General features: G+C 36.0%; 1 protein-coding gene across 15 annotated transcripts in view; it reads left to right on the forward strand.

The window, feature by feature from the left end:
* LOC119076436 (coiled-coil domain-containing protein AGAP005037) overlaps positions 1-18,473 on the forward strand; it is a 170,102-nt gene that overhangs the window by 12,933 nt on the left and 138,696 nt on the right. For 10 of the 15 annotated variants that reach the window (XM_037183186.1, XM_037183194.1, XM_037183195.1 and 7 more), the window contains exons 1-2: positions 13,659-13,846; positions 15,368-15,890. The exons of 1 other annotated variant lie outside the window; for it this stretch is intronic. In XM_037183186.1, coding sequence (XP_037039081.1) covers positions 15,881-15,890 — 10 coding nt within the window. In that variant the 5' untranslated portion in view covers positions 13,659-13,846; positions 15,368-15,880. Of the gene's footprint in view, positions 1-13,555; positions 13,847-15,367; positions 15,891-18,473 lie in introns of those variants that run through there. 4 more of the 15 variants (XM_037183188.1, XM_037183187.1, XM_037183189.1 and 1 more) reach the window with 4 other exon arrangements.

Consider the following 18,473-nt stretch of genomic DNA (forward strand, 5'->3'; position numbering starts at 1 on the left):
TGAAGTGTGAGCGTGAGTGCTGCGTGAATAGCCGGTTGAGTCGGTCTTTGGCGCCGTGACAATGCGATGCAAAATGAGTGAACTGCACAATGCTAAACGCTGAGATTGCTACGGTATGGTATACGAAGCGAGATGCTGACGGATGTTTTGTGGAAGGAGGAATGATCTTTCTAACATGTATATTGTATGAAAACTGACCCCTCGACCCTACGTAAGAATCATCTCGAGCAAAGGCTCCGGCGAGCGGTTCATCTCCCTGCTGCCAATCTTCGGGTCTACGAACGTTGTTATTACCGTACCCGTAGGCCCGTCGTTGGCTAGAACAGTCGGCTTTATAAACGGACTCAGGTAACTGGACGAATACAGGTAATTTAATGAATGCAGTGGGATGACAAAGCAGGTAACAGGTAAATTTTCCTTGCGGCATTATATTGTGTCGGACTGTATTGCAAGCCTATGAATGATATATGCAAAAGTAGCTAGTCCAGTCACTTAGTCCGGCGACGGTGATTGTTGTTAGTCTTAAGTTTAACACATTTCGGATGGCGGTCCGGCGCTGTTCAATACATCGATACGATGTACACACAGAGTAACAAAGTATTGAACAAGGAGGGCAAAAAGGGGGATCCAAGTGGGTCATTCCACTGTGAGTGATTCAACGTTCAAGCTCTTCCGGAAAGACCACAGGGTCCTATTCGAAATGTGCAAGGTCAAGGTCAAGGTCAAGGTCGAGTGGATATACGATAACTGAAAAATAAAAGAAAAAGTACAGCAAAGAGGTGCGGGAAAGTTACATTATATGGCAATAATGCCAATAATCAACTAAACACTACCTAAAGCTCTACCAAAAAAAAAAAACCTAAAGCCACTAGCTTTACGATAGGTTTTCCTGACTTAACCACCTCATCGAAGGGTAGCACTGGAGTGATAAAAAGATAGAAATTATCGTAACTGTTCTACTCTTTGAGCCCAGCCAATTAGATCTTGTATGCCAATGATTTTATGTATCGTATGATTCAACGTCCAGAACAACCAAAACAACCAATTCGACTTTCAAATCAAGTCCACGATCAAGAAATCACTCCACAAATTGAACCGAATTTAAGTCAATTTCACAGTTGTCTGCGAAAAACAATTACAAAATAAACATGTCTCAAACGTTCTACACAGCATCAAATCACGATCAACCGATTTTAATTAATTTGTTACACTGGTGTGATAATTCGCAATAATGGACTGAAAAGAGCGCTACATTTGCATAATAATCGACTCAAATTAATAGCACGTTGAATTAACAACACTGCGCGGTGACATAAGTCAATTGTATGGTCGGGGCTTTATTATGTAAAAATGAAAATTGATTGAGTAGTTGTTAAGCGTCAAAGAGATTAAGATTCATAGAGGTGTAACAAGGTCTGCAATTATTTCGTTGTTGATGAACGACCGTCTGACTTTATATTAGAAAAGAAAATGTTGTTGTATGACTAAAGATCTCACCCGGGCTGGGTATACAGTGTAAATAATGTATCTACTGTCTATATGTTTTCCGTTGAATATGTCAAAGCAAATCAAGTAAAGTAAATTTTTATCCGAGTAATGTAATATCAGTTAATTCAGTCATAAATCCGTGTAATCAACAATTCATGTAACCGTCTAACCATATTATTAACTCCACACAGACAATAAATACCAGAAAAAATTCCACCTCCGCTTCAGACGAACAAAAAAAAGATAATTTCATTTCGCATTGTTGTTTGAATAAGACTCAAAAACCGTTTTTTTTATTCCATTTTTATTCGAAAGATATTACAAACACGACAATGTGGCATTGTTGGTAAGGAAATAGACATACAATTTCAATTGCTACGTTTTGTAATTGCTCCATCGAAAAGGCAGAATATACATAAATGATTCGGTATTCATTACCATCCGCTTTTGGGAAAAAATGCAGATAGAAAAAGTCAAATCTCTTGAAGAGTAACTTGATATTTTATTCAAGTTAATTATTTAGAAACCTGTTACTGTTAATTCATTTCAAACGATTTGGTACTACTTGAATTCATCAAAAGAAAATATTACAAAAGTGCTCTAGTTTATCGGTGCCCTATCCATCGGGAACATTAATTAATTGAAGTTTCCTATCATAAAACTTATATTAAGGCCCGTCATTGGGAAATGACAGGACAGTTTCCCGAAAATGTATGGAAAATTTTATCACAAAAATTCAGCGAAAAAATTCAAAGAAACTCACCTCTTATGCTTTCCATTGTATTCGGGCATAGTCTCTTTAGGTCGCCAAGGCATATTTGAACACTAAAACACTTTTTACTCGATGAAAAAACAAAAAGTTTTTTTTTGTTTTGTCGCGACAAAAACACAGAAAATATTTCGACACAACTGTGACACTCCGCTACTATAAGTACTGGAATGAATGTTTGCTGTGTTCACTTCGGCGGTAAAATATTTTCATTCAAAAAAGTGTCCGACCCTTCAACGATGGTAGACATTTATTAAAATTGTAACCTCTCCCACTTCCTTAGTAAGCTAACAAGACTTCGCTGAGTCTAATTATGCCAACTCTTTGAATAAAAATATCGGCTGAGGTCGAATAATTGTCCGCTGAGCTTTAACAAACCTCCGCTGAGCTCTAATAATTCTCCGCTGAGCTTTGACAAACCTCTAATGAGCTCTAATAATTCTCCGCTAGGCTTCAGTAAGAGTCCGTCAGACCTTAGCACATAGTAGTAAGGCAATGAAGCTAAGCGAACACTCAATAAGCATCAGCGGATACCTAATAATTGTTGCTATGATTTAATAAGACTCCACTTAGCTTTGGCAGATCTCCGCTGAGTGTCCGATTAGCTCCATTAAGCCTTCCTGAAACTTCCTTAGGCCTAACGAACACTTCCTGAAGCCTAGCGGAGAATTATTAGAGCTCAGCGGAGGTTTGTTAAAGCTCAGCGAAGAATTATTAGAGCTCAGCGGAGGATTATTCGACCTCAGCCGATATTTTTATTCAAAGAGGTGGCATAATTAGACTTCGCGAAGTATTCTTAGCTTACTAAAGAGCAACGAACATTTATTTACGCTCAGCGCAGTCTTACGATAGGCTTAATTTTTAATAAATGCTCTCCCATCGTTGAAAGAATGTCCGCTGAGCTCTCGTAAACCTTTAAAAAAATGGTCGATGAGCATTATTAACTGTATACGCTACCCTTTGTCAACTGTTTCATGATTTTTATAATATGTCCGACACTTTTTTGAATGAAGATATTTTACCGCCAAAGTGAACACAGCAAACATTCATTCCAGTACTTATAGTAGCGGAGTGTCACAGTTGTGTCGAAATATTTTCTGTGTTTTTGTTGCGACAAAAAAAACTTTTTGTTTTTGCATCGAGTAAAAAGTGTCTTAGTGTTCAAATATGCCTTGGCGACCTAAAGAGACTATGCCCGAATACAATGGAAAGTATCAGAGGTGAGCTTCTTTGAATTTTTTCGGTGATTTTTTGTGATAAATTTTTGCATACATTTTCGGGAAACTGTCCTGTCATTTCCTAATGACGGGCCTTAAAATAAAAATTGTGACTCTGAGATTAATGCTGTTAGCTCATTCGATTCGTTGAACTGTTGCGAGCAAAACGTGATACTACGTTTGGTGTCATATATTTTGTTGTCGACGCTCGAGGTCATGAAGTAAGGGTCTGCCAAAAGGAGCCCAAAATCGTTTTCTCGTGATTAGTTGAGTAAAACAATTTTGGGAATTTTAGCTAGGCTTGTAGGCCTTGAAGAGACGCATATTTTGAGTATACACACCACCAGGTCCATGTTGACCTGTTGGTGATATCAATCATTTTAGGTGAAAAATAGGTGATTTTCCCAAGTCCCTAACCGGCTGCAGTGACATAAGTCCGAGACATGGTATGTATTGTGAGAGAGCCCAGCCTCTGTAGTACCATAACATGTAAAAACATCCTTGGATAAGTTTCACTGCAAAGGGTTGGAGCGACATTAGCGGAAGTCCACCCCAAGTCGATGAAATTTTATCTCTTTCTTTCGTTTGTTTTTCGCTTTTTTGTGCGGCTATTCATTATTTATTGCTGACAAGAGTGAGATCAACTAAAATAAAGAATTTTTCAATGTATTCACGTTGTTCTTATACTCTTGGAACCCAAATTTCGATCTATTTGGACTATTTTCTGTATAAAAGTGGGATGTGAAGCATTTGTGGACCTTTTTGTGGCTATTCAATATTTATTTTCAATAAAAGTGTTATTTAAAGTAAAGTAAACTAAAATAAAGAGTTACTTGATATATCCACGTTGGTTAAGTACACTACGAATTAAAATTTCGAACGTTTTATGCATATATTTCGACTATTTTCCAGCAATCGAAAATCGTAGTCTACGTAACCAATGTGGATATGTGGATATATCAAGTAACTCTTTACTTTAGTTTAGCACACTTCAGATAACCATTTTATTGAAAATAAATATTGAACAGCCACAAAAAAGTCCAAAAATGCTTCATATCCCACTTTTATATAGAAAATAGTCATACTTAACGAAATATTAATGGCATTATCTGATCTGAATCTATGTTTCATCAAAAATATTGTTGTTCCAGTGTAGTCTTCGCAGTATACACCATACACCTGGAGTCTTTTCTACAGATTTTTTTTAAAACTTCTAGAAAATTTTAGAATTTCTTAGAATTTTCTAGGAATTGTAGGTCGATTTCCCTAGCAATTTCTACAAATTCTACAAAAATAAAATACTTTAAAAATTCTAGAAAGCTTTAGAATTTTTAAGATTGTGAAGTATAGTTAGAGACAGTGAAATTTCACCATTAATTTGCTTCAGCTGTTTTTCACACACAAACAATCAAAACTGATTTCACGTCTTTATACGGTTTTGCTACTACCACTACAACTAACAAGCATAAATAGTTTTGATTGTATGTGTAGATCAGCTGAAAAACACCTGAAGCAAATTCATGCTGCAGTTTACGGAATTTTCATCGAATTCCAAAAATTTCTTTCGATTCTAAAATTTACAGAAACTTTAAAAGATTTTGGAATAATGCACATCATGATGTCGTGATGAATAATTTAAGGGACATAAAAGAAACGAGCCATCAGAACAGTCGGAGCGTTTGCTGCGACTGAGCCCCGTACAAACCCGTATATCTATTGCGTACGTGACCCTAGTGCGTCTGTCACCCTACTTTGACCGTAAGCCTATGCGCCGGTTAAAGTAGTTCAAGTAAAATTATTATGTAATGTGTACATCTTAGAAATTGCGCATAGCGCAATTACGAAGCCCCGTACGACGTTCCTTTCAAATAAAACAAAAATTTCAAATAGCCCTAAAATTTTAATTTATTGAGTATAAATACACATAGGGCCTAGTATCGGCCTCAGTCCGAGGATCCAATTTTTTTTTCAACTACATTCTATTCGGCCTTTGATTACCTTCCAAATGAAACAAAAAATACGGAAAACGGATGAAATTTGCTCGAGTTATATGTAAAATACACATAGGGCCCTAGTAACGGCCTTACTCCGAGGACCCAAATTTAATTTTTTTTCAACAACATTCTATTCGGCCTTTGATTACCTTCCAAATGAAACAAAAATTACGAAAAACGGATGAAATTTACTCGAGTTGTATGTAGAATACGCATAGGGCCCTAGTAGCGGCCTTAGTCCGAGGACCCAAATTTAATTTTTTTTTTCAACAACATTCTATTCGGCCTTTGATTACCTTCCAAATGACACAAAAATTACGAAAAACGAATGAAATTTACTTGAGTTCTATGTAAAATACACATAGGGCCCTAGTAGCTTTTCACTTCTAAGGCCCTAACTCATGGTCCACACACCCGATTTCCATCGTTTATTTTGCCATAAATATCACCAAAAGACCTTAAATCACTTAGGTGGCCCTAACTCACGAAGGGCCGACCCGAATATGCCCATCTTCGAACTTAGCCTCACTATTTCGACTATCTTTCAGGGAAAAAAAACTTTTGAAATCGGATTTGATTTACTCAAGATATCGACGTGACAGACGGACAGACGGCCCAAATTTTTATTGCGGATTCGTCATCTATGAACATAGGCAAACACTTTGCCCTTACCGTCTGCTTCGAATTCCATCAATTACACACGGCATCGTAATCCTATAAGCCCCTTCGTACTTCGTACGGGGCTAAAAATCAAAAACTTTTCCTCTATCGTGTCATTCTTATTATCGGGTGGTGTTAACTTGACCGTGAAATGGATACGACCAAAGAGTTTTTGAGTTATCGAAAAATAGCTCGAGACAAAACAACCGTTTTTGTAATTTGAGAAGTAAATTTGTGTTAATTTTCGATATTTAATTATAGTTGATTAGTCTCATTTGTACTTTTAATAAAGTTCTAGTCTGTTGCCGAAAAACTGCGTCAATACACAGCTGTGATACATCCACAAATATTTATAAAACGTTTTTTTTGTATTGTACTAAGCTTCACATTTTATTCAACGTTAATCTGTTATACGCCTTAGAACTCCCAGGGCTATTGTTGTTCGTACTGTCTTCCCAATTGGTTGCTTCTTATGACTTTATTGTGAATATATTGAAACTGTATTGAAAGAAATGTTTTGAGCTTTTGAAATTGAGCACATATTGTTCATCTGAAGACGGTAAGCATATCAACAATTATCAAATCTATTACTTCGTTTCGTCTAAATGTATATGATACGAGATCTTTTACTTCATTCCTTTTAACAAGCGTTTTGCTGTTATATAAGATCACGTTAGCAAGAGCTCATCTTTTATTTCTCTTGCCGTTGCGTTATCGATAACAGATGAAGATTAGGATAACAATAACGTTCTACTTTTGAATCTTTTAAAAATCGATGTGCCTTTAAAATCTAATAGTTTTATGTGATAATATAATGAACTATGACCCGTTATGTCACGATATGTTGCTGGAGGTCGGTAAATCTTGTAATGGGGTTCCTGAATAGAAAGGAAATATTTGTAGAATCTTGAGAGGGATTATTTTGAAAAACAGCCTACCGAAATCGGGCGTGTTTTCTAGTGGAACTTTTTATAGGTACCTAGAAAGGACTTCGACCCTAGAAGCCAAAACCACTCTCAAAAAATTCTTCGAAGCTTTTATGGCTTGTGAAAGGTGATCGAAAGCCGAAAATTTGCACTTTTCTTACCAAAATTTCTCCAGGTACACGAGCCGTACAGGGTCGTGTGGGGTGTCATTAGAAAGGTAATCACATGTACTATTGAGCCGAATAGAGACTCATTGGTCTTAAAACTCATCCACACTGAAATATGTGCAGTTGAAGTTTCCTACCAATATTTCTCTAGTTACACTAATGATTTTCGATATTTGTATTGCTGATCAGCGGAAATTCAGAATCCTTTTTTTCCCGTTGTATTGCCTGGGGCTGATCAATAACGCAAAGAAGTCAGTTTTTGTTTACCATTTGTTTATTTCAATACAACAGGAGAAAGAAAGGATTCTAGTTACACGAGCCGTACATGGTGGTGTGGGGTATCATTTGAAAGGTAATTTAATGTGCTTTTGGGCCAAATAGGGTCTTATGGGGTTTGGATGCATATGCGATGAAATATGAGAAGTTGAAATGTTTAAGTGCCCATATTTCATCGCATATGCATCCAAACCCCATAAGACCCAAAAGCACATAAAATTACCTTTCAAATGATACCCCACACCACCATGTACGGCTCGTGTAACTGGAGAAATATTGGTAAGAAAAGTGCAAGTTTTCGGTTGAAAACTTCAACTGCACATATTTCAGTGTGGATTAATTTTAAAACCAATGAGTATCTATTCGGCTCAATAGTACATGTGATTACCTTTCTGATGACACCCCACAAGACCATGTACGGCTCGTGTACCCGGAGAAATTTTGGTAAGAAAAGTGCAAGTTTTCGGTTTTTGATCACCTTTCACCAGTCACAAAAGCTTCGAAGAATTTTTTTGAAAGTGGTTTTGGGTTCTAGGGTCGAAGTTCTTTCTAGGCACATATAAAAAAGTCCACTGGAAAATGCGTCCGATTTCGGTAGGCTGTTTTTCAAAAGAATCCCTCTGAACAATTTCTTGTCTGCAGCCTGTCTGTCTATATGGATTTTTCTATATTCACTTTTGACATTTTTCACAAAGGAAAATGCATGACCAAAAACATTATTGACAGAATCGTGTTTAGCAATAATCCCTATCTTTAATTTGCACGATAAACCATGCCAAACGTCCTTCTTAACCACAGTACTACAATTACACTTGTACTCTTCACACAACTGGGACCCTAAACGAAGACCAACAGCAATTCTTGCAGCATTGTTTTCTAATAGTAAACCTAGTCGACTCGATGGGACAACCTGCAGTCATTTTGAAGATTCTTTGGTAGATGACGCAAGTAGTCTATCACGAGTAATAGGTTCACTAGAATCTAACATCTCGCTAAAACTGCTCCTAATCACCGGTAGGTCCCAGTTTCGTTGCACCTTTCTCATTTCATCATCATCTGGAATAAAATCGTAGGAATGCTGTAATGGCATCATCAATCATCCGCAAATTAAATCTACTCAAAATTTCATTCGACAAATCAGATGATGAATACACAGATGACAGATAGGCAGGCACTGCCAAGTCTTCAACCCACCAAAAACTAAAGGATGAGAAGCTTGATCCCAAGAAAAATCCGACAACGTAACGTTCGAAATAGAGGAAAACTGGAATCATCGGTTCAGGGCCTTATAACGAAGTGCTCGACGCATGTTCATCCGACTTTTCATTAAACAGATATAGGATGTAGAAGGCTAACATTTTGCCTGTTGTCGTAACGATCTAGAAGTAAATTGTCCAAATTATCTCACTGAAATAATGCAGGAAGTGCCATAGGTAAAGCGAAACTATTTACACTCGTTGTTGCATTTGGATATTTTTCATTTTTCTTATCAGCTGAAACTCGTCGTTTGAAATACGAAAATGTTCCTTTCAATACTTATTTTGTAATTTAATATTTTATGACAAATTTTGGATTTTTTTTTTTTTCGGTCGAATGTTACTGTGAGGTATTCCATTAATAAATACAAAATTTATGTTTAACTTCGGTGCATCTAATATACGACGTTTCGATGTAATATCAACATAGCACCATTTTTCTAACGTATTTCTAAGAAAATTCATTCAAAGCAAAAAAACAACAAATTTGTTTTTAGATATTCGATATTTGGTTATGATTAATTTCTGTGTAGCATTTCTTTTCGTAAAACGTTTTTTTTTGTATGTTAGGAGGCTACAATTTCGACGGAATTAAATTTATTTTTATGACAAGAACCACATATTTTACGTTTTTTGAAGCAGTAGCTAGAGTTGCTGTTATTGCTAGGGAATTTCAATCAAACAGCATACCGTGATTCGAGTTTTTCTTATTGAATATCAATAGTATGTCTTTCTAGAGCTTACTTCCAGCATCGAAAAAATCTTAAACTTTTACATCAAACGACAAGCGCTTCAGCAACATAACAATTATTCTGTTACTACTTTTCATCAGATGTGAAATCTATGACTTCATTTATTTTAGCCAATATTTTCCGATAAAAGACCCCGCTCACAAGATACCACCGATTATTTTTGTGACTATCAATGACAGATGGCTGGCAAGAAGACGAACTATCTATCTTGACGTTAGTTGACTCGAATTTGTAAATAAAAAATATTTTAAAAGTTTAGAACGCAGTTGCGCCGAGTAGATGGGGGCAATGGGTGATAACTGACATTTCCCACAGATTTCTAACATTAACTTTGGATGCGTGAAGATGTGACAGGATTCTTTGATTTTGTGAGGAAGTGTGGTCAATAATTTTGATTTCCTCGAGCATTCTCTTGAGAAGTTTCACTTGAATAAAATTTCAATCTCTCTGGTAAGAGAGATCTATTTATTTTACTGGTTCTGCAATGCACTCTTTTACCCAGTACATCGTGTGGAATATAACAGGTAAACCTCACTTCCGGAAAGAGTCTTGAAACTCCTCTATTTTGAGACAAGCTGGATCCTTTTTTTAAAGATTTTTCACGTCATTAAACACAAGCTTTCGAAGTAGTAGTTCTGACAATATGTAAAAATCTATTTTCGCAACAAGTGACGAAAAGTAGGACTTTCCATTGCCTTTACTGCCTGCGGCCTCGAGTGACAATCTACACATCTAATGCCTAAAAAAGCATTTATCACTCGGTTGTATAAATAACTATTACAGCACAGCTAATTTTCTTGCCATCAGCCAAACAAGCACGTAATTGCTGCGTAAAAAATGACACCATCCCAAGCCATATTTAAATTTCAAAATCATTTTATGAATGAATTCAATTTGATTCCAATTTTTCCCGTCGTCTCCTGCAGTGCCAAAGCAATGTGCAAATGAAGTCACCCTTTACTCGTCCACCGGGTTAACGTGTGTTATGTGTTATTCAAAATTGAAGTCAATAGTTTGATAATTACAAAACATTTTAACAACTGCCTTGGAGATCAATCATATACGGAATTGTCGCTGTGTGAAATCAATTTTATTTTCTTAATGCCTAGGGTGTTCATGCTCGCCGTCCCCTAAAATGTGTACTCTGTTTTTAGTTGTACGACAAACGGCAAGAGAATTTATTGTGGTATTCGGAACAACATTACCACCGCAACACAGAAGTGCCACAAAGTGCGCTAAGATTACGTAATGGAAAATCGTATGGGTGCTTAAGACAACACATACACCAAAGATGCAACGTAATAAAATGGTATAAACATGGAAAAATGTGTATTTTAAGACTATAGTCCCAATGGATTGCTGGTATTTGGTGTTGTTTTTTTCGGTGTTACACGAAATTACGTTGAACCAAATTTCTTTTCGTTCTCCCTCCGAGTAATTTATTACACCGGAACCATTTATGCGAATTTCGTTCAGTCACCGTAAAAAATATCAAATAAATTATTGTTCCCATGGACAAACCATTAACAAACGTATACTAATCATGAATTATGTCTACGTTGAATACACCTTTCCGAAGCAATGTTGTTGTTTATTTACAATTTTTTTTTTGATTCTATCCGACCAACGATAATACAAAAAATTTTGTGTGTACATTGAGTGTATCAACCATTTAATATTGCTAACCATCTGTCTCCCTTACAACACGGTTTTTTTTTCTTCGTATAGAAACGATCTGCCAGTGGATCGGGTATATTACCAATTCCTGTAGAAATATGAAAGATTCACTTTCTCTGTTCAGCGCATTGTCGGAGATGCTTTAAACGTAACACCGTACACATTAGATATGAATTACGGTATGAGCAAGCAAACACACTATCCGTATCCACTATCCATACATCGATTCATGAAACTGTCGGTTTGTATTTTACAAATTTTTCAAAATACTCACAGCACGTGCTGTAGTTTTGGTGTTTAAATGTAGTATTAGAGATCTTTTATGGTTTTTAATGAAACAATTTCCCCCATCTGTTTTCCCAGAAGGGCATTAAATACGTTGCACATTACGGCAAGGAATGCAATAAATTCAGCTTTATCGAAAACAGTCCGAGGGTGTTTATGTGGTGATCCAATGCAATTTGGGCCATAAATGCGAAGAACATAATTAACTGAAATCAATCGATCTGTATAGGTTTTCAATCGGTCTGATTTTATGTTATTTACTAGCCAGTGCTTTGTTAATTTAACATCTTAATTTACGCAATATGTCCAACAGACTTTAACTGCAAATTAAACGTCCGAATATTTCTAACAAACAGTTGCTTTACATGCGACATGCCTCCAACTCCATCCTTTTTATATTTCATATTGAAAGCACTTATTTCGACGTCTTTCACAACTGGTACTTCTTCTAGTGCTATTCGTTTGATCATCTCTCCCACGCTAATCAAACAAAATTTCGAAACCAATTGCATGGACAAGTCACCCTTACGATTGGATCTATCCAATCGAGGAACTAGATTCAAATTTCCCTCTAGTTGGCAACATGAATCTAGAATGTAAAATGTTAAGGTACAAAACTCGCAACTAATCGCATCGACAAGTCAACCTTAAGATTTGATTTCTACAATACTTTAATATTCGAAGAACTACAATTGTTAAAAGTTTCTTATGTGCAGACGTAGCACCAGCTGAATATCACCAGCTGGTGTACAAACAAAAACACTTTGCATTGTAAACAATTCAAAGACAACCTACACACCAGTTCATTTCTACGTTAACGTCATCTATGCGCGCACATAACACGTATGATTGAAGTAAACAAATTGTTCAGAATGTGTTTTGATTGTTTATCATACGGTAAGTGTGTGTTAGTAGATCAGCTGGTGCTTATTCTGCACATAGGAAACTTTTAACAATTGTATATTTTAGTCTCTTTACAAACTGTTTGGAGCACGAATCTAGAATGTAAAATGTTAAGGGCGCAAAACTTTGAACCAATTGCATTCACAATTATACCTTCAGATTGGATCTCTCTTATACTTCAATGTTTAAGGAACTAGATTTTAGTTTTCTTGCAAATTGTTGGTAACATGAATCTAGAATGTAAAATGTTAGGGCACAAAACTCCCTGTTCCTAGCATTTAGAAAGTATTTGGACCCTGTGGGTTCAGAATTGATTTAGATTAGCTCGTTTAGTATGTGTTTATTACGTAGGTGGAAGCACGAGTTTTTAGTGGGTGTAACTGCATGTGTTCCAACTTGAAAAAATAAAAAATCAAAAGCCACACCTTACCGGTGGCGACTCGCTTGATGAACAAATTTCTTTCGTTAGGACAGGACGACAGAGGTTATGATTTCTTGGCGTGGGTTCAAGTTAAAACACGGAACACTTTTCAGCGTCTGACATACGAGTGTCAATGCTGAGAGCAGTGGTACATGGTAAACATGGTAGTTACGAGCCTCTAGAATACAAAGAAAATAGCTTTCTAACGAGTGGTTGAGCTAGAACATACACAAGATGACTAGACCCAAGATTAGGCGCGACAAGTAATAATACTACGATGTTGGTCAATTCAAACGAAATCCTTTTCCGCACTAGTTGGGAAAACTGAAATCGTCGAATCAACAATTACAAAACTAGAATCCCACATTGAATACTTGCTCATTTCGTTTTCATTATACATGTTTTATGAATCACATGTGCGAGCACTTCACACACGTATAGCTATTTCTACACATACATTACACTTAAAAACGCGCTTCTTTCCATTAAACAAAAAATTGTGTTAAAAATATGTTACGCGTGTTATCAGCCGTCCCGAAGCCTAATAATAAAAATCTCAAACAGGCACACAGCTGTATAGTGTTAGTTGCTCTCTCTTCTCGTAATTGTCTATCCAACACAACTATCGCAAGAGAACCAATTTTTATTTTTATTGTTGTTGTGTATCCCTTCATCGTATTTTCAAACACACATATTATTGTGAAGAGCGCTGCAAACATACGGCACATGTATAATAGAACGATACAAACAGCCGGCAATATAATATGCGATATTATTGCAGAGCCGCGGCGCAATACACGCTGTACACTTTACATTGACGGTTTACACTCATTCAGTTCTCCAATATATTCGTATTTTGAAATTTAATTAAAATCAGTTGGTCAGAATTGCTCAAATGTTGCAGACGTGAGTGGTTGGTTGTTGTTTAGAATAAGGTTTTTTGTGTTGTGTTCGGTTTCGCTGTTGGATTTTTTTCTTCTTCATTATTCAATACCAAAACATGGAATTATAATACAAAAAGGCAAATTAGTATGGCAACAATTTGGTTGTTGTTGGTTCGTCTCGCGACTATTTGTTAATAATTTTGTTGCTCGTTAGAAGTGCAGAAGAAGAAAAAAAATCGGTGGACTTTCAATTAAAAAGTTGTTTTGTTGATAAAATACAATTTTGTCAGTGGAACGAAAACTTTCAAAATTTTGTTTTGCAAATTCGAAAATAATTAACGGAAGTTGACTGTTTCGGATTTCGTGGCCAGGCTCACATTTGCTTTGTGATCATTTCTCATTATTAAGAGTCAAGGCGATAAGTTTTTGTTCAAACTGAAACGATGACACTAAAAACGTTAGACGATGACACACAGATCAAATATATACGAATGTCATTGAATTTCGTGCAGCTATATGTATTGCTATTCAACTTATTGTCTATATAGTTCTTTCGAATCAAATCCAGGGAAAAAAAATGTCAATCAAATCGAAAAGCAATGTTTTTGATGGGTTGAATGCCAGAGATAAGTTTTATGTTTTTTAATGAAAAAAGCCTTTTCCTTCATTCCTAATCTTATCTCCGTCTATTTTTATCGTCAAACACACATGTGTACAAACGGGTATATATACGGTAATGCCGCATGTGATGTACACCTAAGTAACTATTGATTTATTGATTAGAAACTACAATCAAATCATTTATTCGCGTGATTCATTCATATTAAAAACGGTTCATTTAGGCTTTAGGTTTCGTTTTCCATAAATTTTCGGTGATATGACTGACCACATTCATTATCTAGATTGCAGTTTTCATGTGCATAATGTTGGCCGACCTCTAAATGATAGTGGAAAGACAATGCTAGAGATTGATTCGGTTGTGACTGCTATAGACGGGTATAATATTTTGATAATGTCATGAATATTGAAGGGGAACATGCTACACTTTAGTGAATTGTAATCAATGAGTGTTAGTCATCCGTCCAATAGTCTGTTGAGTTTTCTACTTTGCACTAGCAGCGAAAGCTCCTTCATCTAGAAAATCTAGCAAACATGCTTCATTGCCTTTCTTTCCAGCCCACTCTTTCCGCACATTTGAGCTCTTTCAGAGTTGAACAGTTTGAAATTTCTCTATGTCAGACTGCACCTTAAAAAACAAAAGACAATTCTGAGTTGATCACAAATGTAGTGGCAACAGAGTTTTCTAATGGCTCGTCCTCCGGCTAGTAATGAGCATTCTAATACATGGAAACAATCCGTCAAATCTTGCGAAGCGCCTTTGTGAGTGTCTGAACCCGTTATTTCAGTGCCTAGATTTTAATTGATCTAATTAATTTCCATCTTTCATTTTCCATAAAATTCGCTAAACTTTGCCATCTTTCGTCAAATCATTACACCATAAAAACGAAATCTTTTAAATCTCTACCGACCCGTTCCGATCTGTTTCAACACACAAGTGCTATAATTCGCCAAGGATACAAAAACTGTAATCATCGTTAAAATATGAGCTTTTGCCACAAAATCGTCTCCGTCAACTCCAACCGCTAATGTTTACTCAACATTTAAATAAAACTTGTGTTTGTTGGTGATTAGATTACGTCTACTTATATACCTCGGTTGGTTATTTAAAACGTACCATTGCACATTTTTATTTGCAATAATAAAAATTGTTTACCTCGGCTGAAAAAAAAAGTAAATGAGTGCTCTGTGTTGTATAGTAAACAACACTTAAAAAAATCGTTATTGCTACAAAATAAAAAAATTACCTGAACGGCAGTATGTGTTAGTTTGCTTCTACGAATTGCGAATTTTCATTTTTCTTATCAGTTTCGTCGGTGACGACGGTTTCATAAAACAAAGAAAATTTCTCGGTCTTTTTTCCGCTGTGAATCGAATCGGAAAGTGTTTTATGGTTAAATTGTAAGAAAGAAAGTGAATAATCATAGTACAGTGGTTGCTAAAACTGCATCAAGCACTGGATTAATTCAACAGTCATCTCCATTCGTAATTACGAATAAAAAAAAAACAGCAAAAACTGTCGAACTAAATTATATTCCCATCGCTCTCACATGCTAGGAATAACAAATTACTTTTAAAGTAATTAATATGCAAGGTGGTAAGTGGTATTATTATAATCTCTGATTGTCTATTATACACGTTATACACACACCCATACACCAGCGTTACTAATATTGATGTAAAACATTTCAAAAAGATGTTTTAATAATTGGAAATTAATTGGAAGTAAATATTTAGCATAGCGGATAGAATAAGTGAAAGAAGTTTATTGTTCGAAGGTGTCGTGTTACATGTGTTTCCACGAACATAAATTAGGTTTATTAATTGGATATGATGAATAAATTCACATTGAGTAAATAAACGATCTCTCTATTTTGCTCATTTTTAGCACATACTGGTGGATATATACTTTGTGGAACACGAAAGCTTATTTTTCTTTGGCTTTGCATTTTATGTTTTTTTTTTCTGTGTGCTTGCCCGAAAATTTTCTAGATTTAAATTGCGAAATACGAATCGTCATTTCCTGAAATGATAAAATTTCCCTGCCGCGCGCGCTGGAAATATTCGCTTCTCGGTCACAATGACCAACACATAATATTCACCATTCTTATAATGAAATCGATTTTAGTTGTGTTGCGTCACGCGATGGTCATTTTTTTTATTCGCAGTCCCATTTTAAATCTGATTTCGGTTAAAATGAAATCGTTTATTTGAATATTCTACGAAATTTTTAATCAGTTTTGACGTTTAAACGCTAAATAATGAACAGTTCAATTGGGGAAATTAAAAACAAGCGAGACGCGAAACAGGTCACAGTAATCTGAAACTTTAGTTCAGACATATTCTAACCTATTAGGTGGTTATAATGTCATATAATCATTAAATCTATTACTTCTTTTCGTCAAAGTATGGCCTAGCGTCTGATACAAAATCTTGTACTTCATTGGTTTTAGCATCCATTGTACTATATAACAGCATTATAGATGGAGGCCATTGCTTATGCTTGTCATTGCTGTCGACAACAGATGATAAGCAGCTTCCTAGGGAATAAAACACGATCTGCGGCTTTTTACTCTTTGGATTGTCCTTACCCCTGTTTATGGCTGGTTGACGGGAAAATCAAAAATTGTTCAACCTTTTGCAGACGGCGAATACATCTGTTTTACTATCCGATCTTCTATTTTGATCTAAATATTTTTCTGAGGAGGTTGTGATTTCAAATCTTTTACTTCCACGAATATGATTTTTTGCTGCAAAAAAACGCATAATCAGAGCTTGTCGATTGTTCACGAAGTCGTTATCGATATCTGACGACAACCGTCCTATGAGGTTAAGGAAAACATCCTCGTCCGTCCTCATCCGATTTATCTTTTTATAAAAATGCTTGAATCAAACACTCCAAAAGAGTGCCCGAACCAATGACCATAATGTTTCCACCATATTCAGAGCTAAAAATCTCTATGGTGGTGAGCTATCCTTCAATTTTTTTTTGTTGTCGAATGTCTGTTTAAGTTTTCCACACAAAACACAGTCATATGTAATCAATATCGCTTAGAAAATATTAACATACTGCCAATGGGAACCATAAATTATGTTTATCTTCTTGGCATTTTTAATTTTCAGATTCAATCACAAAAACCAAATTGTATGTTAACAACAAAGGATTTACATAAGGCTACCGACAGACTCGTACGATTGAAAATCTAAAGACGGCCAACACAGTGATCTTAGAAACAGTTCACTGATACGATTCTTTTTATTATGACCCCAACCGTGACCTACATGCATGTCTTCTAATGTCGTCAGCCAACCTTTTACGCTACTTTTTTTTTGCTATATTGTCCTTGACGAAACTTTGTGGTGTTTGTCAGGGATTATTTCACAAAATCTAGTCATTTAACATTTACATCGAAATCACAAATATTTTGTGAAAGAGTTCAGTTACTGTCATGGTCATGTATACTTACTGACCAAGGTGTCCTCGACTCAGCAGCACCGGTTGCAGTGCCTGCACTGGCTTCGTGGGCGACGTAGGCACTCTTAAAAATTCCATTCAAATGTTAAAAAAGGGATTTCAGGTGTCTATCCGATAGGGACATGTCTGGTGTACTCGACCTCCTCTACCACCTCATACCACAATCTAAACATTATCATTTGTCTCTCAGGAAATATAAGTCAAAAACCAAAAGGTATGGTTATCGATGTTAGGCAATCTTGGCAGTGTCACCTTTTGGACCATCGGTTTCTTCAGTAGTTTTGTAGAGTTTTCAAAGCTCTACATTCCGCTAGAACATTGTTTTCAAGAATACTCTCAACTTTCCGAGTTATGACCATCGGAATCGGATCCATCAACCACTTGCCCGGACACAGTTTTCGATGATCTACGTTTTTCGCACACAGGCTATCGCGGACCTTAAAATTTGCAAAATTCGATACGCCCTAGTGTGAAACCTCGCTTTTAACGTTAGACTGTTCATATGTTATCAGCAAATATTTTTCAACGTCATGCTATACTCTTGCTGTTCAACATTAGTTAAGCAGCTCATTTTTAAGTTGTATTCCCTGTAAGACATAAAAAGCCCACCAAATTTTGTATTCAAAATTTAGTAACTAACATAAAAGTAAAGCTGTTAATCCCACAAGCATGTACCAGTCTAAAGATGAAACCAATATCAATGTA

This window comes from Bradysia coprophila, unplaced genomic scaffold, assembly GCF_014529535.1.
Source record: "Bradysia coprophila strain Holo2 unplaced genomic scaffold, BU_Bcop_v1 contig_232, whole genome shotgun sequence".
In the NCBI taxonomy this organism is placed as follows: Eukaryota; Metazoa; Arthropoda; class Insecta; order Diptera; family Sciaridae; genus Bradysia; species Bradysia coprophila.